The sequence below is a fragment of the Chionomys nivalis genome, chromosome 14 (genome assembly GCF_950005125.1).
Source record: "Chionomys nivalis chromosome 14, mChiNiv1.1, whole genome shotgun sequence".
NCBI lineage: Eukaryota > Metazoa > Chordata > Mammalia > Rodentia > Cricetidae > Chionomys > Chionomys nivalis.
The window spans coordinates 39350611-39369122 of record NC_080099.1 but is presented as its reverse complement, the minus strand read 5'-3'; the positions used below and the strand labels follow the sequence as shown (position 1 = coordinate 39369122).

Below are 18512 nucleotides of genomic sequence, written 5' to 3'. Positions count from 1 at the left end.
CCCCTTATACCCAATCTCCAGTTTCACTCCTCGCCCTGAAGTCTCACTGAAAAGTTTTTATGGTATACCTCAGACTGACTTCATAATTTCTCCTTGGGTAGTGTATAGAAGAAAACTAAATGCCTAAAACACTTATGATATATTGTCATTCATCCACTATGTTTTTCTTCTCAAGCAATATCCATTTATCACATAACTTTCAATTGCCCTTGTTTTATTTATTGTGATCTAAGTGTCAGGAAGTGGGAATATTACCCAGAGGAAAAGAATCCCTCCCTAGCCCACTTATAACCATGCATAACCATGGCAATTTTTTTCATTAGAATATTTTAGCTTCTTGGAAATAAACCAAATGGCTTTGCATTCAATAGAGATCGTTTACAGTAACACTGTGTAGGACCCTGGGTCTTGTGGATTTGGGTTAAGCTTTTTCTCCGGAACCATTCTTTGAATAATATCTTTCCTTAGTGAATGCCTTTCAATCAATATGCCAGAAAGCCACAGAGGCCAATGAAAAGGATCACTAGGCAGGGCAGCTAGTGTGTGTTCCCTTCTCATACTTCTTCTCCTTGGCTCTAGCTCTCAGCTTCTTCTCAGCATCTCACAGACTCTGATATTTTCTTTGTCTGCTTTGATACCATTACATCCATGTATATTTAACCAAACTCTGTTTTCCTTTTTTGATCTCAGTTCTCACTGCTAGGTATGTCACTTCCAATGCTCATCTTAGTTAAGCCAATGTCACATGCTGGCTTTCATTGAGCTGTGATACTTAGAAGTATAGTGGGGTAAAGAAAGCAGTAGACATCATTAGCAAACTCATGTCTAAAAGATTAATAAACAAGTATTATGAACAACAACTTTGATAGTGTAGATGAAAGGGACCCGTTCACTTTATCAAACTCACACCAGAAGAAATAAAAAAAATCCGTGAGGGTAGACCTACATAATAACCTTAAACTCAAAGCATGAAGACCAGGTGGGTGAAGAATGGATTTTCCAAACATTTAGAAAATAAATTATATCAATTCTCTAGAGCCAAAAATAAAAACATACATTTTCTAACTCATTCTTTAAGACCAACATTATTGTAATACTAAAGCCAGAGGCACAGAATACAAAAAAGAAAACTATACACTAATATTTCTTATAAATATAATTTTAAGAATCTCCAATGAAAATTAAAAAATCAAGTACAATAATACATATAAACAAAAGTTATATATCATAACCAAGTATTATTTACATCATATTTGCAAAGCTATTCAACATTTGAAAGCCAGTTAATGTAATACATAATTTCAACAGGGTAAACATGAAAAGAAATTTCATTATTATATGAGTAAATGCCAGAAAAGCAATTACAAAATCTAGTACCATTCATGATAAAAACTGAGAAAATTACAAAAGAGGAAGAGCACCCTCATCTTGATAAAGACTTGTGCACAAAAACCTACAGCTGACATCATACTCAATAGGAAGAAATATAAAACATTTCTACTAATACTCAGGCAAGGCTGAATATACTCATACACTCTCTTGTCAATGCTACTGAATAGTATAGTGGAAGCCCTAGCCAGAGCAATTAGACAAAAAGGGAAATAAAAGTATACAGATAGGGAGGAAAGAAATTGAGATGGTGCCACAGTAAAGGAAAAAAACCAACCATTGGTGCTTTTTACCCACAGGCAAGGAACATATGTCTTAATCAATCTTTGCAGTAGTTTCATAAAGAGGGAAATTTTATAGCTGTATAGACCCAGTACAGTGCATACACAACTAGATATTATCTGTCCATACCCACTCCATGTGTGGTTTTCAGCATTTGAGGGACATTGCTCTCAGTGCCTTGCTGCTTAGGTCTAATCACCACATCTTACACACACCTACATCATTCTGAGTCAGAGACAGGAATAGGCCATGGGGAAGAAATGGGGAACATGGAAAAATTAGCTAGGCATGAACCTAGTTGAGCTTGTAGGAGTTAATTACATTGCATCTAAGGAAGACTGATTGCAATGTTTTCCTTAAAGGTTAATTAATCCTAAATAGCTGACTATACTGTATATAAGCAGAATGAGCACATAGTTATAAATGAACTCAAAACACACAATTGATTTGGCTACAGGTTGGGTAAGAGTCTGGTTTGTAAAGGCAAGTTACAGGCAGCACTATTCAGAAAATTCATTCCCATAGAAATAATCCACCATTATCCATTAACGACATGATCATCTATGTAGAAAATGAAAATAAATTGCTGCTCAAAAATTCTTCCTGGTACTAATGAGGATAGAAGGAACATAGGAGTCAAGATTTATGTACAAATGTCAATTGCTTTCTTATATAATAGCACAGAACAGCTGGACTTGAATAAACACTGTTATTTACAATAGCACTGTCAAAATAAAATGCTATAAGTTTAACAAAATGCATATAAGATATATATGAGGAAAGCTAATGAAAGATATGAAGTAAAAGCTGAATGAATGAGCAAATTGTCCATCTTTGTATATATACTCATTGTTGTCAAATTATACAGATATTACCACTATCTGCATATTCAATACATGCCTAAATTTCAGGAAATCATTTTGTGACTAATTCCAAAATACTAAAAAGTTTATATGGAAATGCAAAGACCCAGAATAATCAATGCATGTTTAGGATAAGAATAAAGGTAAAGAAACCAACCCTAACTAGCTTTAAAGCATAGTACAAAGCTACAGCTATCAAGAGAGTACGGTATCGACAAAAGAACAAATATATTGATAAATGGACCTCAATCAATAGCCTAGAAATAGATTTGCACATAGTCAATTGATTGTTTCAAAGAATCAAAGACAATGCAATGGAGTAAAGGAAGTGTCTTTTCAATAAATGGTGCTAAAACAACTGAACACCTATGTGAAAAACCATGTACAATCTTTACTTCATTTATGCAAATATGTTTCAGACAGAGAACAGACAGAGATGAGAAATGGAAAACTCCAAAACTCTAAGATAACACAAGAGAAAATACAGACAACCTTAGGAATGAAACAGTGCTTCAGAAACAATACCAATTTTGCAATCCACAAAAGAGCTAACTTGGTAAGCTGAGATTCATTGACATTCAGAGCAATAATATCAAGGTAAGAAGAAAAGCCAATGGGAGAAGAGAATTGCAAAAGACATATCTGATAGATTGTTATTCAAAACATAAAAAATTCTTAAACCCCTACAATAAGAACACAAACAATGAAATTAAAACTTGGTCCAGAGACCTTAACCGAGTCCCACAAATGATCCACAGGGGCAAGGCTGCGGATCAAAGGATGCTTCAGGTCATTCTGGTGTTACTGGAGAGCTGCAAGTTAACGTGACAAGATGCCATTGCACTTACTAGATATAGAAGACAGACAACTGCCAAAGCTGTTGCACTTTCTGAGTAGCAAGACTCTGGGTAGCATGCAAATTGACACCGGCCCTAGTACACACTTGCCAAATGATTAATTATTTATGTCCCTTGGTATTTACCCAAATTAAAGTATCTGTTCTAAAAAATTTATTAACATATGTAAAGTATTTTTATGTATAATTTCCAAAATTTGGAACTATCCCTATTCCTTTCAGGGGCAAAATAAATAATCTCTGAAAGGGCCAAACAACACATTATTATTCAGTACTAAAAAGAAATGAGTTAGCAATCATGAAGAGATACAGAGGAAATAACATTTATATAATTCAGTGAAAAAAAATCCTATATGGAAATATATGGGAAGGATAGATAGCGTATTATCCTAATTACAGTCATCTTCCTACATCCACTCTTCCCCCACCAACAGATAAAGACAGCAGACTTAAGGGACTTGAACATCCATGGATGTCAGTGTCCAGGTGGTTCTAGAACCAATTTCCCCAGGATGACTTGCATCTGATATACTATAAAGGTTAAGACTGAATAGAAACAGTACAATCATTAGTGAAACTATTCTGTAAGATTCTGGAATGGTAGAGAAATGTTTGTACACTTGTTGAATCTATAGAATGTACAACACCAAGAGTAAATCCCACTGCGAATTATAGACTTTTAGGCGCTAATGATGCATCAGGATAACCTTGCCAATTGTGGGCTATGTGACACTTTCCTGTGGGGTAGTGTCATGAAAGACTGTGGTGTGTTCTTGGGGGCAGAAAGGTATTGAGTTTCTGTGTTTCTACCTGAAGAGGCTGTAAGCATTTGTTAGGGTTTTGTTGTTGTTGCCATTTGTTTTGATTTTCTTTGTTTTTGAGTAGCTTTGTCATTTCACCATACTGTAATAAAACACTCCAAACTATGTGGCATTTAAACAACAAAGCTTATACTTAAGTTAAATTTCTTATACTTAAGTGGAGCATCAAGGCAGATTCCCTGTCTGGGAAAGGTGTGCTTTTTGACTTTTAGAACAAACCTTCTGACCATGTCACATGGTAGAAAGGCCAAAGCAGCTTTTGGGATGTTTCTCATAAAGATACTGAATCCCATACATTCACAAGATCTCTTCTTCTTCTTCTTCTTTTTTTTTTCCGAGACAGGGTTTCTCTGTGGTTTTGGAGCCTGTCCTGGAACTAGCTCTTGTAGACCAGGCTGGTCTCGAACTCACAGAGATCCGCCTGCCTCTGCCTCCCAAGTGCTGGGATTAAAGGCGTGCGCTACCACCGCCCGGCCACAAGATCTCTTCTCTGAGAACATAATATCCTAAATGCCCTGCTCCCTAACAACCATCACATTATGGGTGTGGATTTTAACGTACAAACTGGGGTGGGGGTAACCACATTCAAACTCTGGTATACACGAAAAGGGAACTTGAACATAGAAATACTGCATCTTCCCACTTAATGTGAAAGTGCATGTGTGTGTGATTCAAAGATGAGCCAAAAAAAAAAAAGCCACTATTGTATTCATGGAGTTTCTCTTGGAAGATTATGAAGAAATGTAGGCTTGCATTTAAAAATAAATGTTTTCTAATTGTTTACCTGAGTTGTCTTTTTCCCTTCCATCCTTTCTTTTCTGAGATAGTTCTCAGTGTGATGCTTCAGTGAGTCCCACAGTCCTCAAGCAACCCCCCTACCTAAGCCTCCTGAATTACAGGAACTGCAGACATGCACCAGTACATGGTATAATGCATCTGTTTGTTTCTTCCATGTGTACCTGTATAGTTAGAATTTAAAAAATTGTGAATAAATTAGTAACTGACAAACGGGAAAGGTGATGTAGGAAGTCTCATTTTATTTAAGGAATCTTCAAACTAGACCTCTTTTTTATGTTTTTTGGTTTGTTTGTTTTTTTGGTTTGTCTGTTTTTTGAGACAAGAGTTTCTCTGTGGAGCCTAGGCTGCCCTGGAACTCTCTCTGTAGACCAGGCTGAACTTGAACTCACAGAGATCCGCCTGCCTCTGCCTCCTGAGCGCTGGGATTACAGGTTTACACTCCCACCACCTGACTAAGCTGGACCTCTTTAGTCCAATCCCACATACTGAGAATGATGAACACCGCAAACCAAAATCTATTTTCACTTGGCCTTTTCATACGTGTTTCTGCTCCACCGTTTTGAAAATTATTCCTAGAAACTATTCAGGAGGAAGCATCCATCACTAAAGATCTGAGCAACACTGAGCTTGTCACCGACAATGCTGGAACATAGCTCTTCTGTCTGTGTCTTCAATTTAGAGAACACAAGCTTCCAAACACTAGCCCACTGATTGGACAAAACCCACTAGGGTAAAGAGAAAAAAGAACAAGAGTTATATTGGTATCTTTTGTGATATTTCTTCTCTTCCTCTCCCTTTCCCCTGGTGTGTGTGTGTGTGTGTTATGTGTGTGTGTGGTGTTGCAAAGGTGGAGGCCGGCAGTTGATTTCTGATGTGGATAGATGACTAGCGAGGCATCCCTTAGAGTGCGTTTGTTTCTGTGTGCTAGTGCTGCGGTTACAGACACATGCCACCGTACCTGGACGTCATGTGAGTACTGCATTCCAAACTCAAGTCCTCATACGTGCACAGCAGACACTTTACCTACTGGGGTATCTATCCTGCCTGTGACACTCTTATTTTGTAGTTGCCATTGTTGCTTGCATTTTAGAGTTCTCATACTCTATAAACACAATATTTTGTATATAATGCATATATACATATATTTGTATATATATAAATATTTGTGCACACAAATATATAGGATATCAAACATGCTAAAAAATACTTAGATAATACCTTCCAAATCAGAAAAGTTTATGCACCATTACCGTAGCCACCATCTGGACCACCACCTCATTTTAGGAAGGGAACTAATAATCTCCAAGCTCAGAGAGAAGGGAGATGTGTTGGCAAAACTCCAGCTAGCAAATTGGTTAGGGCTGAAAGTTGAGACTGTGAATTACTTTTCTGGTTTGGTTTGCTCTCCACACCTCTTTTTATTATTCTCTTGATGAAGTTGAACTGTCTTTCAAAATGCCACGAGGTCAAGTAAAGAATAGAGATATATTTCAACATTATTTTTCTAGAAGTTTAATTTAGAAAGTTCTAACCTTCCCAAGTAGAAGTGGAGGTTCAGCTTGTACTCCTCCCAGTCAGTTTTCTACTTCCAGGAAACTTTCTCTGCATCTCACGGGGACACCTCTACAAAGTGCTGCCCAGCAGAAATAAATCATGACCAGTATCAGCTCCAGGAGTTGCTGACAGAAACCCTAACAGACGTCACTGCAGCCATATTATACATTATAAGAACAGTCAGCACAAGCCAGTTTCCAGAGATCATTAGCAGGAGGGAACCCTGCCAATTGCGGCATTACTTAGAAGACATGATTTGTATGTTCCTCAAAACGCACTGCCAAACTTCCCAGGAGTGCTGAGAGTTTTCAAACAGTTCAGTTTCTGCTGCAGAAACACTCAACTCAAGGCTATCCTCTGAGCTGGGAAAGCAAGATCTCTGTTCCCTAGGAAACATACGTCCTTTCTGGTGTTAGAGTACTCTCCTCTAATTCATGGGTACTCCTGGGCTTGGGTGCTGACAACCAGGGACCTTTGTAAATCTGGACTTCTATTTCCAGTGGCGATTCTTTTCACAGGGCAAGGAAGGGAACACCAACCAAATTTGAACACTTAAAAGTCAGGCTGAAAAAAAAGTAAGGGTCCACATATTTTATTTTGTTCAAATTCTCTCTTCTACCCCCAGAGCCTTAGCTGACTTCATAGGGGAAACATCTTGTACTGAACCTCACATGGGAAACAGGGAACTAGCAATGAGCCAAGCACTTGGAATTGAGTCAGGAACAAACCCATGTAATCAAAGTGCCATGGCTTCATTTTCCTGGATGGCAAAGCCTTTGAGGTATCATTTGTTCTTGCAGACTCTGTGTCATAATTCTTCTCCTCTTGGTAATTTTCTTGTTGCTTTGAAAATTATACTTGGGCAGAAAAGTATCTTAAGAATACACAATTTTTACTTAAAAGTGCTTTCCTATGCACTTAGTGTCATTTTATAAGTGTGAGCCAGCCTTGGAAAACTTCAGCTGCATGAGTTTCTATCATGAGAAAAGTTTGAGCACATTGTTCAGATAACCATTCACATATAGGTCTAGAATCATAAAATTAGCTCTGTGGTGGCTGACACCAAAAATGGGACATTCCCCGTACAATGCCGCAAGCTTTTTACACTTTTATTCCGCCAAACACGTTTGTTAATTAACCTATTCAGAATTTACTGAAAACACTCATTCCCATAAAAGTGGTGTGGTGATTAGTATGTCAGAGACAAGATGTATCTTGGTTTTTTTTTTTTTTTTACCGGTACTCTTCTCAATAATCTCACAGTGGATTTAGATCAACTGGGACAAACAAGGATTTTGCATCAGCTGTTTTCATGGGTTGAGCAACTCCTCCCAAAGCTTCTCTAAGTACTGAGTAAGCGGAGGATAGCAGTGCTCTAGTGGTGCTGGTGAAAGACCTGCTCTTGCTTCGTATTATCATAACATTCCTGGAGCTGGCACAATGCTCAAGCTACTGAAATGAGAATAACAATGCCACGCGCCATCTACAAGCGCTGATCACAAAAGAGCGATTTTAGATTCTGCTGCTCTCTACTTACTGTCTAATAAATGGGATTTGGGGTTATTTGGTGTCTGTTTCAACTTCCTTATACCTGCAATAGTTTCTTGCTGTCAAGGCTGCAGATAGCATAAAACTGGTATGCTGAGTCATAGACTATGGCTTCAAAACCACTGAGGAGGGAGCTAAGACAGTGCTGAATCTACAAGGAAGAAACTAAAAGTCTATAGGTTGCTTTTTAAAAAAAAAATTATCTGAACCATAATGGAATGGGCCGTCCCAGTGTGACAGAAGCTTGAGAGAGTTTCTGGAAGCTTGAGTAGCAAGGATCTTAATATGAAAACAATAAGACACAGATACTTAATCACTAGCTGTAATCTCAATAATGCAAGCATATGTTGCATGTAAATCCAGAAAACGAAGCAGCCTAATGCACTTTGCCATGGCTGCATCCCATCTGGAGTTCCGGGTTTAGTGCAACAAGCCAAGGCACTGTCTTTTCAGAAGAAAACTTATACAACACAGTACAGCCTGGGAAAGAAATCACAACAGTGGAATGCGCTTACAGGAGGAAGGTAAGGAAGCTATGGATAACAAGACCAATAAAGCAAACTGCTCGTGTCCAAGCATTCAGTGGGCAGAGGCAGGAAGGTCATCACAAGTTTAAGGACCTTGACTACAAAGCGCTTCCCTACCTACCCTGGGCTACAGAATAAACCCCAAAGAAAGGCAGAGGCAGAGGCAGAAACAGACAGATAGACAGAGACATTTGTGTGTGTGCACTCGTGTGTGTGTGCACAGAGACACTGCCCTCAAGCATATAAAGAGAAATGAAGTCGAATATATGCTAAGCTCTTATTATAAATGAAGTAGTCACTGTTTTCATTTTGTGGATGGGAATCCAAGAGCAGAAGAAGACTTAGTTACAGGCTTAAGTTAGATTATTGGTGATGGGATGAAGCCAGCTCCCCCACCTTCACCCCCCGTAGTCCATCCCTAGTTCTTGGACAGATAGAGCTATTTATAAATTATTTCTAGTATTACAGGATTATGGTCAGCATGTAGTTCCCTAGTTCCTCTAAAGCCGCGTATGTGCTTTAGCCAATTAAAGCTGAGCTTCCATAACACGTATTACTTCTGCAAGAAAGATTCCAGGTCTGTGTGCAAGTAGCCATAGACTCCTCCCACTGCTGATGTGTGGAGATGACGTCTGAAGGACAAGTATGAACAGGACTTCCCTTGTGACACTTGTAGACAACTGGCAGGTACAGAAAAAGAAAAATGGCTATTATTGTTTTGTTGAGCCATTGAGGTTTAGGTCTTCCTACTATGCCATTACACTTCCTTTTTTCAGACAGACATGAAAGTCAAAAAACACATATTTAAAATCTTTGAAAATGTCTCTAAATAATGAAATGCTTATTTTTCTAAGATGAGAACCAAGAGCAGCCTGCAGAAACTATATAGGCCGGCAAATTGGGTAACTTTCTAATCTGAGAAGATGCTTCATGAGACTGTGGGCTCCCCCGTGATGACAGCAGTATTTAGGCCAGTGTAGATGCCATCTTGCATCAGCCTGACGAAACAGATGTTTTAAATAAGGAGTTTTAATATCAAACATGTCTCAAACACCTCCAATATGCTAGGCATCCCAGGCTCGGAGATAAACCCAAACACACAGACCCTAGCCTCAAGGGAGTAACCCTCAAGTACAGAGCTAGATAACCTCTGTGTGTTTTTTTTAAACAGGGTGATTAAAGGAAATTAGAGATAATGACATGGCCTGCATGAAGCAGACAGCAAACCTGAACTCAAAAACCCATGTAGTTCCTGAAACCCTACTGCTGTCTGAGTCGTATTATTATTTTTCAATTAGGAGCCCAAAGTACAGAGCTCGTGAGAGGGAGCAAACCCAAGAGAATTGCGGGGTTTCACAGAAGAACGTTGGTTTCACGGAAGAACATTTTCCCTCTCTCTAGCTGCCCTGCTTGAGTCTTGCACACCAAGCATATTATCCAGCTGACATCAGGGCTGTTCCAGCAAGGGGGACGATACTGACTCACAGCAATTGCTTCTGACCTTTTCCATACCCTCCTGCCCCCCTTCACACCAGGAAAGGACCATTTGAAGAGTGATGGAGTTAGACATGTAGAGAAGCAATTACCTTTCTATAAAGGGCTATTCAGTTGTGAAATCTGCCAAAATCATTCTAAGATACCAGACGACTTCCCTAAAAGGGCTGGTGGGCTGGCCTACAGGAATCTCACACTGGAAGAGGATGTGAAAACCATAAAGGAGATGAGTAATTCCAAAGGATGCCTTACAAAGGGCCTCTCCACCCAATGCTAGCTTCGGGTCCTGCTTTCCCTGGATGGTAACAGTACTTAAAAGTTTGTTAAAAAAAAAAAAAAACTACCAAAAATTGAAGCATTGAGAGATAAGCTGGCCTTTCACCACCTCATTGCATTTTAATGGAAAAACAGCTCAGAGCAGGATGAGTCTTAACGATAATCACTGGGAAGCAGACATTTCCATTGCAGGATATTATTCATGATGGCATTAGTGAGGAATAATACATGGGAGGGGGTGGGTTGAGCAGCCTTTACCTAGACTGTGCTGAGGGCAGAATTCTGATTCCTACTATTCCCCAACTCAGACCCTATGGTTTGAACTTCGATTTCTCCAGACCTCTACCGGCCCTGAATTTTCTGAATCCTGCCTCTGACTTTCTATGAAATAAACACACAAGTCGTCCCAGTAACCTCAGACAGTTCACCATGGCCTGAGATTTTCTCTAGAACACACAGAGAAGAAATTAGCTTTGACACATGTCAGAGCGGCAGGGGGCCGGCAGCTCGTGCTGGTTTACTATGCGCTCTTAAAACTCCCATCTATTTTCAAATATGTGATATTTTTACAGAGACAGCTGCATCCCATGAGACCCAGGCGTGTGCCAAGCTATGTACACAAATACACTCTTCATAAACACAGATGTGAAACGTCATGCTACCACAGAAGTGAGGCACGAAGATTCGGGTGTTTAGTGGCCCCACACCCAAAAGTTTCAAAAGTCAGAGAGAAGACTCTTCATTCTCTGTTTTAATCCACACTCTGTAGAGACGACCCCATTTTCTTAGCATCAATCTGACCTCTGCCCCGGTGACCTGAGCTGAGTTTTAATCTAGAGCGAAGGGGGGACCAAGACAATTGTGCTGTTAGTTCATCAGAGGAAGAGGGAGAGTCTGGGAATCCCTAAGTCCTCCCAGACTGGCAGGGTTGACACACCCACCTAGAACTAACCGGTCAGGGGTGCATCCCTGGGTGATGACCCAGGCCTGAGACCCTTACCGTGCACACAGGAAGATGAGACAATTGCAGACACTTGAGAAACGTGGGCCCCCCGGCAGATGGCTTTTTTTCTGAGCCTAGTCGCCCATCTCCTTGTAAAGTGAGAGCAAGAAAGTTGTGCCCGGGCCATGGCGGCCGAGGCTGGGGAAGAGGGCGAAGGCCAGAGGAGGAAAGAGCCTTGATTACTTACGTTGTCCTTGGGACCGAGGTTTTGCAGGACCTCCTTGCCGGTGGCACTCCGGATCTCCACCCCAGCGGACTTGGGCGACTCCGGCGCGGGTTCCCTGCTCTCCTCCCGACCCTGACCCCTGCGCGCGTCTCCCTCCACCCCTGGCCGGCTCCCTGCGCCGCGGCCGCTGCCCTGGCTGCTCCGGGGAGTCTTGGCGCCGCGCTGTCCCACGCTCAAGGCATCGAAATCCAATGTCTTGCTCTCGAAGGCGCCCTCCACGTTGCAGAACATGCCTCCGTACTTTTGCCGTGGGACCTGATCTGTGGTGCCCGGCCGAGCCAAGTACACAGGCAGATCATCTTCGTGGGAGCTGTCCCAGCCCCTTCGACCCGAAGCCATGGTTCAAGCGAAAGCCGCTCACGGGCTTTCTTCTTCAGAGGCTGTAGAGAGCAGCGGCCGGCAGCGTGCACAGAGCCACAGTGGTGGGGCGGGAGGAGGCGCCTGAGCCTTCGCGCCAGAGGCGGCAGTGCTGCTCTGGTTCCTGCCTGTCCCCAACCAGTCAAGCTAGCTAGCTAGCCGAAGCCCCGGCTCCGATAGCCCCCGGGACCGCCCGCCCGCTCCAGTCGCACCTCCTTGGCCACCCCATCCCCCACTCCGCCGCCCTAATGTGGTCTCAGCTCCAGTCCCAGGTCCAGATCCAAACTTGTCGCGCGCACACGCACGGACACGGACACACGCTCCCTGGTCACGCCGGCTTTTGGGACTTGATTCACACTCAGATACAATTCAGATGTCTTAGAAATAATCCAGGCTGAAAAACTCGGCTACATGAACACACAAACTCTGTGCCTACTTGAACTCCTGTCTTAAACACACACACACACACACACATACACACACACACGCACGCACACACTCACGCACATCTTTTTGATCCGTTTGTGTGACACAAGAAAGATTGTCCAAGATGTTTATGTCTGGAAACTAATTACACAAACTTACCACAGACTCCTTCCTGGTCCTATCCGCAGTCCAGACTGCCTCATCCAATCTCAAAATTATACCAGGTCCCAGAACTGCCTCACAAACCTTCACCTTCACACAAGTCCCTGAACTGGATTACAGGTAAACCTTTCCCACAGGCACATACACAAATATGCGTACATATCCAAGCCCGTGCCAGCGAGAGAGGAAAATCCTCTAACTCCACTAGCAATCACAAAACGTCTGTAATTATCTCACCCACCTAAACCCACTTTGAACTCATGTATGCCATCCCAGACTTTGCTTTTTACCCAACTTTAATTTGCCTCAGGCACAATTACATTGAATCACAGACAAGCATACATTTCCAGATTTTATTTTGAAAAATGTTTGTAATTAATACCTTGTCCATCAAACAAACTCCGGGCTCATATCTCACACAGAGACTGAAGCCAGTAATTACCTCTCAGAATCCCTCATTGAGGCTTACACGCAAGCCTAGATTTACCTCAAAAATGGACAGGTGAAGACTTTGACTTCCATTTTGCCTATATCGTTACCACATGAACTAGAATCAACCAACCATAGAATTCACAATGTACCTGTACACATCCTAAACCTAGAATAGGAAGTGCCCCGATTTAATTGGTTCCCTCTCATCCGTGCATTGTTTACTCAGTTGACATGAATTAAGTCCCTTTTTGCTCTTCACAGACCCCTCGAACAACAGCTATACAGACAGATGGGCCCTGTCCTCACCATGCCTGACACTCATCCATCTAGGCCCAACATTTGGTGCTTTGCTTTACAGACCCAAATTTTCTCTAAATTTCCTCCACCTCCCAAGCTCCACCAAGGCATGTTTGCTTTGTTGAGCTGACCATTGTTTGTGTTCTGTATAACACACAAAGTTGCTCCACGAGTCGCCTTTAAAATGATGGTATCAAGGGGGTATTTATGGAGTTTCTGTAACTGTTTCATATAGACTCGGTATGTTTGAGTATGTAGCAGCCACTTTTGTGGACACAGGTGATCTTCAAAGACATGAGCACTGGATTTGATGAACCAAAACACTAAGTCCCAACTTCAGAGTGGAACATAACTCTAGCAACTGTAGCACGAGAGAACCAATGGCAGGCCTATGGCTTTCACAGAGGATTGGGGCGATGAAAATTAGGCTGAATTAAAAGCAAAGGCAAGCATGTTAACATAAGGTATATACCTAGATGCAGAGAACAGAAGACACTTGCTAAGTGTCCCCTGAACTATGAAAATGAAAATGATGCATTGTTGCTTTTTTTCTTTTTTTTTTTTTTTTTTTTTTTTTTTTTTTTTTTTTTGATTTTCGAGACTGGGTTTCTCTGTAGCTTTTGGTTCCTGTCCAGACCAGGCTGGCCTTGAACTCACAGAGATCTGCCTGCCTCTGCCTCCCGAGTGCTGGGAGATGCATTGTTTCTTAAACATCCTCCAAGCACTGGATCCTGTTAAACAACTGCTTGTTACTGATGGACCCAGAGTTTCATATGAGAAACTGGCTACAGCTCCTTCCCCTTGGTGTTCAGACACTTGTTTCCTTGTTGTTGTTGTTCTCCTCCTCCTCCTCCTTCTTCTTCTTCTTCCTCTTCTTCTCCTTCTTCTTCCTTTTGTTTCTTATTATTCCTAGTGCTTTCAAGTTGTAGAACCTTGCTTTGTGCACTGATGCGGGGTTCCTCTTTGTGGAACACAGTTTTAGTGAAGGGAAACAAAGGGAGACAGGGAAGATGGTCATAGAGGCCAAAGGAATCTATTAAGAATTTTCTGCACTAAGGACATTTCTTGCAACATGTTCACTAATCTTAATAAATACTGCAGGTCAAGTATCTTTATATTTTTTGAAAGCAAAGTTTCTGAGCAATTGCTCAGATTCTGACAAAATCCTAACTTGTAGCAAGTTATGCACCAAGACAATAAAGTTTCCTTTGAGAGGCTACATATTCTAATGCAGGGCACACTTGCAAGAGCTCGCTGCGAGGCATGCATGACAGCCGGTGTCGCTGTGTAGGTGCGCCCTCTTTTTGCAGCTCTGTTTTCTTGCTGCTATGTATGATGTGATGTGCATGCCAAATAACTACATTTGTTGTTCAAACACGACACTTCAAAGTCAACCTCTGTGTGCACACATGTGTGCTTAATTAAGCCAGCGAAGCAGCGTATTATTGAAAAGACTGAACTAAAAATGGCTGCTCTGACTTCAGTTCGGCAAGTATGTGGTCTTAAGCACGTGTCACGTTTCACTGGTTTTTATATTTATTTCTCCTATGTGTCTGGCTCGCTTATCCCACGGGTTAATTGCAGGTGTCAGCCTTTGAGGAGTATGTCATGCTCAAAGTTTCATATACATCGACTTCAGCCATAATAATCCGATGGGGTTATTATCACTTCCCTTTCTATAAGCAGCAGGACTAGTGAGACTCAGATCTGCTATTTTCTTGTTCATAATATCAAAGCTAGTACTTCTAACTGGGACTCAAGCATTCTATTGGCTGATTGTTCTGAAACACCACTCCATGGTGGATCAAAGAAATCAGAGTCGGGAAGGACAGTGGTCGGGTGTTAGGTGACAAGCTGACCCTAAGTATCTACCTTGTTCTTGGGTGGAAGTTAGTTTTGAGACAAGGACTCGTACAAAGGAATATCCTCCCTCTTAGATGTGCTCTCCTCATCCTCCCGCTTAGATGTGCTATCCTCATCCTCCCGCTTAGATATGCTATCCTCATCCTCCCACTTAGATGTGCTATCCTCAGGAACACATGGCATTTGTGGCACCACTCTTTTCAGTGAGAAGATAAGCATGGCGATCACACATAAGAAGAGCATTATGACTGCAGGCGCTTAACCTGTCCTGCCCGGGCAGTAGTTACTCAAAACAATGCTCCAAATAGCGAAAGTCTTCTCTAAATTGGGACTGAATAGAACTTTCAACTTGTCACACCAGATCAAACGTACATATCCTGCCGCCACAGTAAATCCCATGCCACTTGGCATCAGGATGACTTGTGATAAAAGTCCATAGCATATCCGATTATAACTTCAGAGAAATGTCTTCCGGAGGCATCTTCTATTACCCATAGGTCAGCAGAAGGCAAGGATGCATCAGCAGTCAGCCGTGGCATGCACCATGCAGTCTTTATAAGGCAACACAGAATACATTCTACTTAAAAATAGTTGTACCATATTTTCATAAGAGAAACAAGCAAAAGAAAACAACAAGCATAAAATTTGATACTCACTAAGGTTGTAGTCGCATGTTCAAAAACCAAGGGTAAAAGCCAGACTGACATAGAGTTTGCATTGTGTCAATAATCAACTTGTTTACTTTTTAAGTTTATTGTATAATCATACACTTAACTCTCTAATACACTAAACTTAAGGACATAAGGGAACTGAAGAACACTTGAAGCACAGGCACAAGAGTCACAGGGTACAGCAAGGAGGTGGGATTGAAGAGCATATTGCTGAGCTATGGAAGGGCTGGTCTTGCAACTGAGATAAGATGTATAAAAGTTGGCTGTGGTCACAAGGATGATCTCCTCACTGTCTTGTTCATTCCTCAGCCCAAAGTGCTCCATGGCTTCTATCATACTCATTGCTTTGCACCCAAAAATTCGAGTGTCTTCCATACAGCGATTCTGTCTTGACATCACAGATGAAAATCTCGGTATCACCAGTGGTCATTTGGCATTTTCTCTGGACAAGGTGCTGGAACCTGTAGACTATGGGATGAAGCTCTCATCAAGCTCCTCATCCTCCTCCTGGATGGAGAGGACCTGTTGATAGTGTTGTAATAGTATCGGTGTCACCTTCCTGGTTCAGAAAGATCCCGGAATATTTTTTGAAGGTTTCTTGTTTTTATTTTGTTTTGGGCGTGCACGGGATTGTGGTATTTATCTCAGTCTGGTCTTGAACTTGTGACACTCCTGCCTCAGCCTCCTGAGTGCCTGTACTCGTATCCTGCAATACTTCTAAGCAACCAGGGAACCTTAGAGCCAAATCCTTCCTACCTTAGAGCCAAATCCTTCCTCTTCGGTGCTCAGAGTATAAATGTCCCCTACTGTTTTAAACTGTTTGTACAAACAACTCAAAAGAGAAGCAGCCTCAGGGCTCATGGCTGACAATGAGGATGAAGAGTATGGTCCAGTTAACTGTGGCTGGCAGTGGGCAGCTCCAGGCGACAGCAGCAGCTGCAAGATTTTGACAAAGAATCTAAATATTTCTAAATATAACCCATCATTTTCTGTTACAAAAATTTGAAACCAAATCATCTTTTTTGTGCTTCATGGACAAAGAAGTAAGAAATCATTATTCAATTGGAAGCACTAGATGTAAATGAGGCAGTATTTACAAAATGTTTGGCCTCTTCCTGATGTACAGTGAGCACTAAAGACCAATTCCTAGTTTTTCCCAATGTCAGATGCATAGTTAATTCTGTGCTCAAGGTTTACACTGACCATGCTACATATCTTTAAATTTGCCAAATTTTATGAAATAAAATGATACAAACTATAATAATGTTTGGGATAGATAATAAAGTCATCACTCTCTTCCATATACGTTTACTCACCTTATGAATTTTCCTATTATAAATATTTGCAGTATTCATGTAGGCGAAGACAGTAAGCAAACATAGAAACTACTATACTACTCTATTAGTATTACAGATAGCTTTTAAGTTCTTTATGCATCTTTATTTTAAAATATATTCATGTAGGCAAAAGACTGAGAATACATATAAACTATTAATTTTTTAGAGTAAGTCAATAAGATTGTAGGTGATTTTCAGTTTTTTCTCCCTATGCATTTCTATATTTTTAGATTTAATAACAAGTGTGAGTTACTTTAGTAATCATAAAGAATATTATTCTCAAATGTGCATCGGGGGTGGTGTTTTAGTTAAAAATACATGTATTGAGCATGAAGGAAATTGCTTACAGAGAACTATTGATCTAAACTAGAATACCCTACTCTATAAGGAAGACATAGTACTGAAAATATGAAGTCAGAATACGATGAAATCGGTTTCCTTATTAGCTCCAAACCTCATTCGTGGTCCCTCGGCAGCTGGACAGCTGAGTGGGGGAAGGGCTGCTCTGCCGAGGATGTGAGATGAAGGCTTACAAACGGGCTCGAAGCAAGTCCTTTCCACCAGACAAGTAGGTAATAAGGCACGACACATCCCCTCCAGGTGGGACACAGCTGGAATCTCCCTTCCGGTACTCTGTGTTGAGCGTGTCTTCTTGACTTTATCATCCTCCAATGCTTTCAAAGCAGTCCAAGCACAGAAACTCCTTTTGCCTTCAGCGGGAGGGAAGCAGCTGCCGACCACGATGATAAAATGGATATTCACTACTCCAGCTCTTGTGTTCTTGTCTCCATGGTGCAGACTCACAGGTACAATTTAAACTCTGAAATAAAGATCTCCACACAAGAGCCAGACAATAAATTGAATTACAGGATGTAGCACGAAATAAACAAAACAAAACAAAAACTCACCATCCAACCTGCCAGTTGGAGCGGTTTTCCATGTTCCCAAGCTTTTACAAAAATGAACTCATTGTATTATTTTTCCACTTATTTATTATAAAAGCTATTCATGGTTTCAGTTCATTTGTAAATTAATCACATAAACTTGATATTATTATTACGACATCCTTACTTTATTTGTTTGACAGAACAATCCTTCTACATTTTACTTTTCAAAGATAAAACAATAATAAACCCATTATTTATCTCTTTCTTTCCCTCCTTTCAACTAAAGTTTTAGAACTATAGGACAGATAGTAATTTAGGAAACAAGCATACTCAATAGGTAGAGTTTATAAATTTTGACCTATTTGTATTTGTTTTTCAGTAATAAAACATGGTGTTGAAATGCACTGGAGTCCTTTACCCTCTCTGCTACTCATACTGTCCTA

General features: G+C 41.0%; 1 protein-coding gene across 1 annotated transcript in view; it reads right to left on the bottom strand.

The window, feature by feature from the left end:
• Nucleotides 1-12115, bottom strand: part of Dpysl3 (dihydropyrimidinase like 3) — a 112328-nt gene extending 100213 nt beyond the window's left edge. Inside the window, exon 1 of the mRNA XM_057789058.1 lies at nt 11599-12115. Within this exon, the coding sequence (XP_057645041.1) occupies nt 11599-11976 (378 nt within the window). The 5' untranslated portion in view covers nt 11977-12115. The remainder of the gene's footprint in view (nt 1-11598) is intronic.
• Between the last annotated feature and the right edge of the window lie 6397 nt (nt 12116-18512).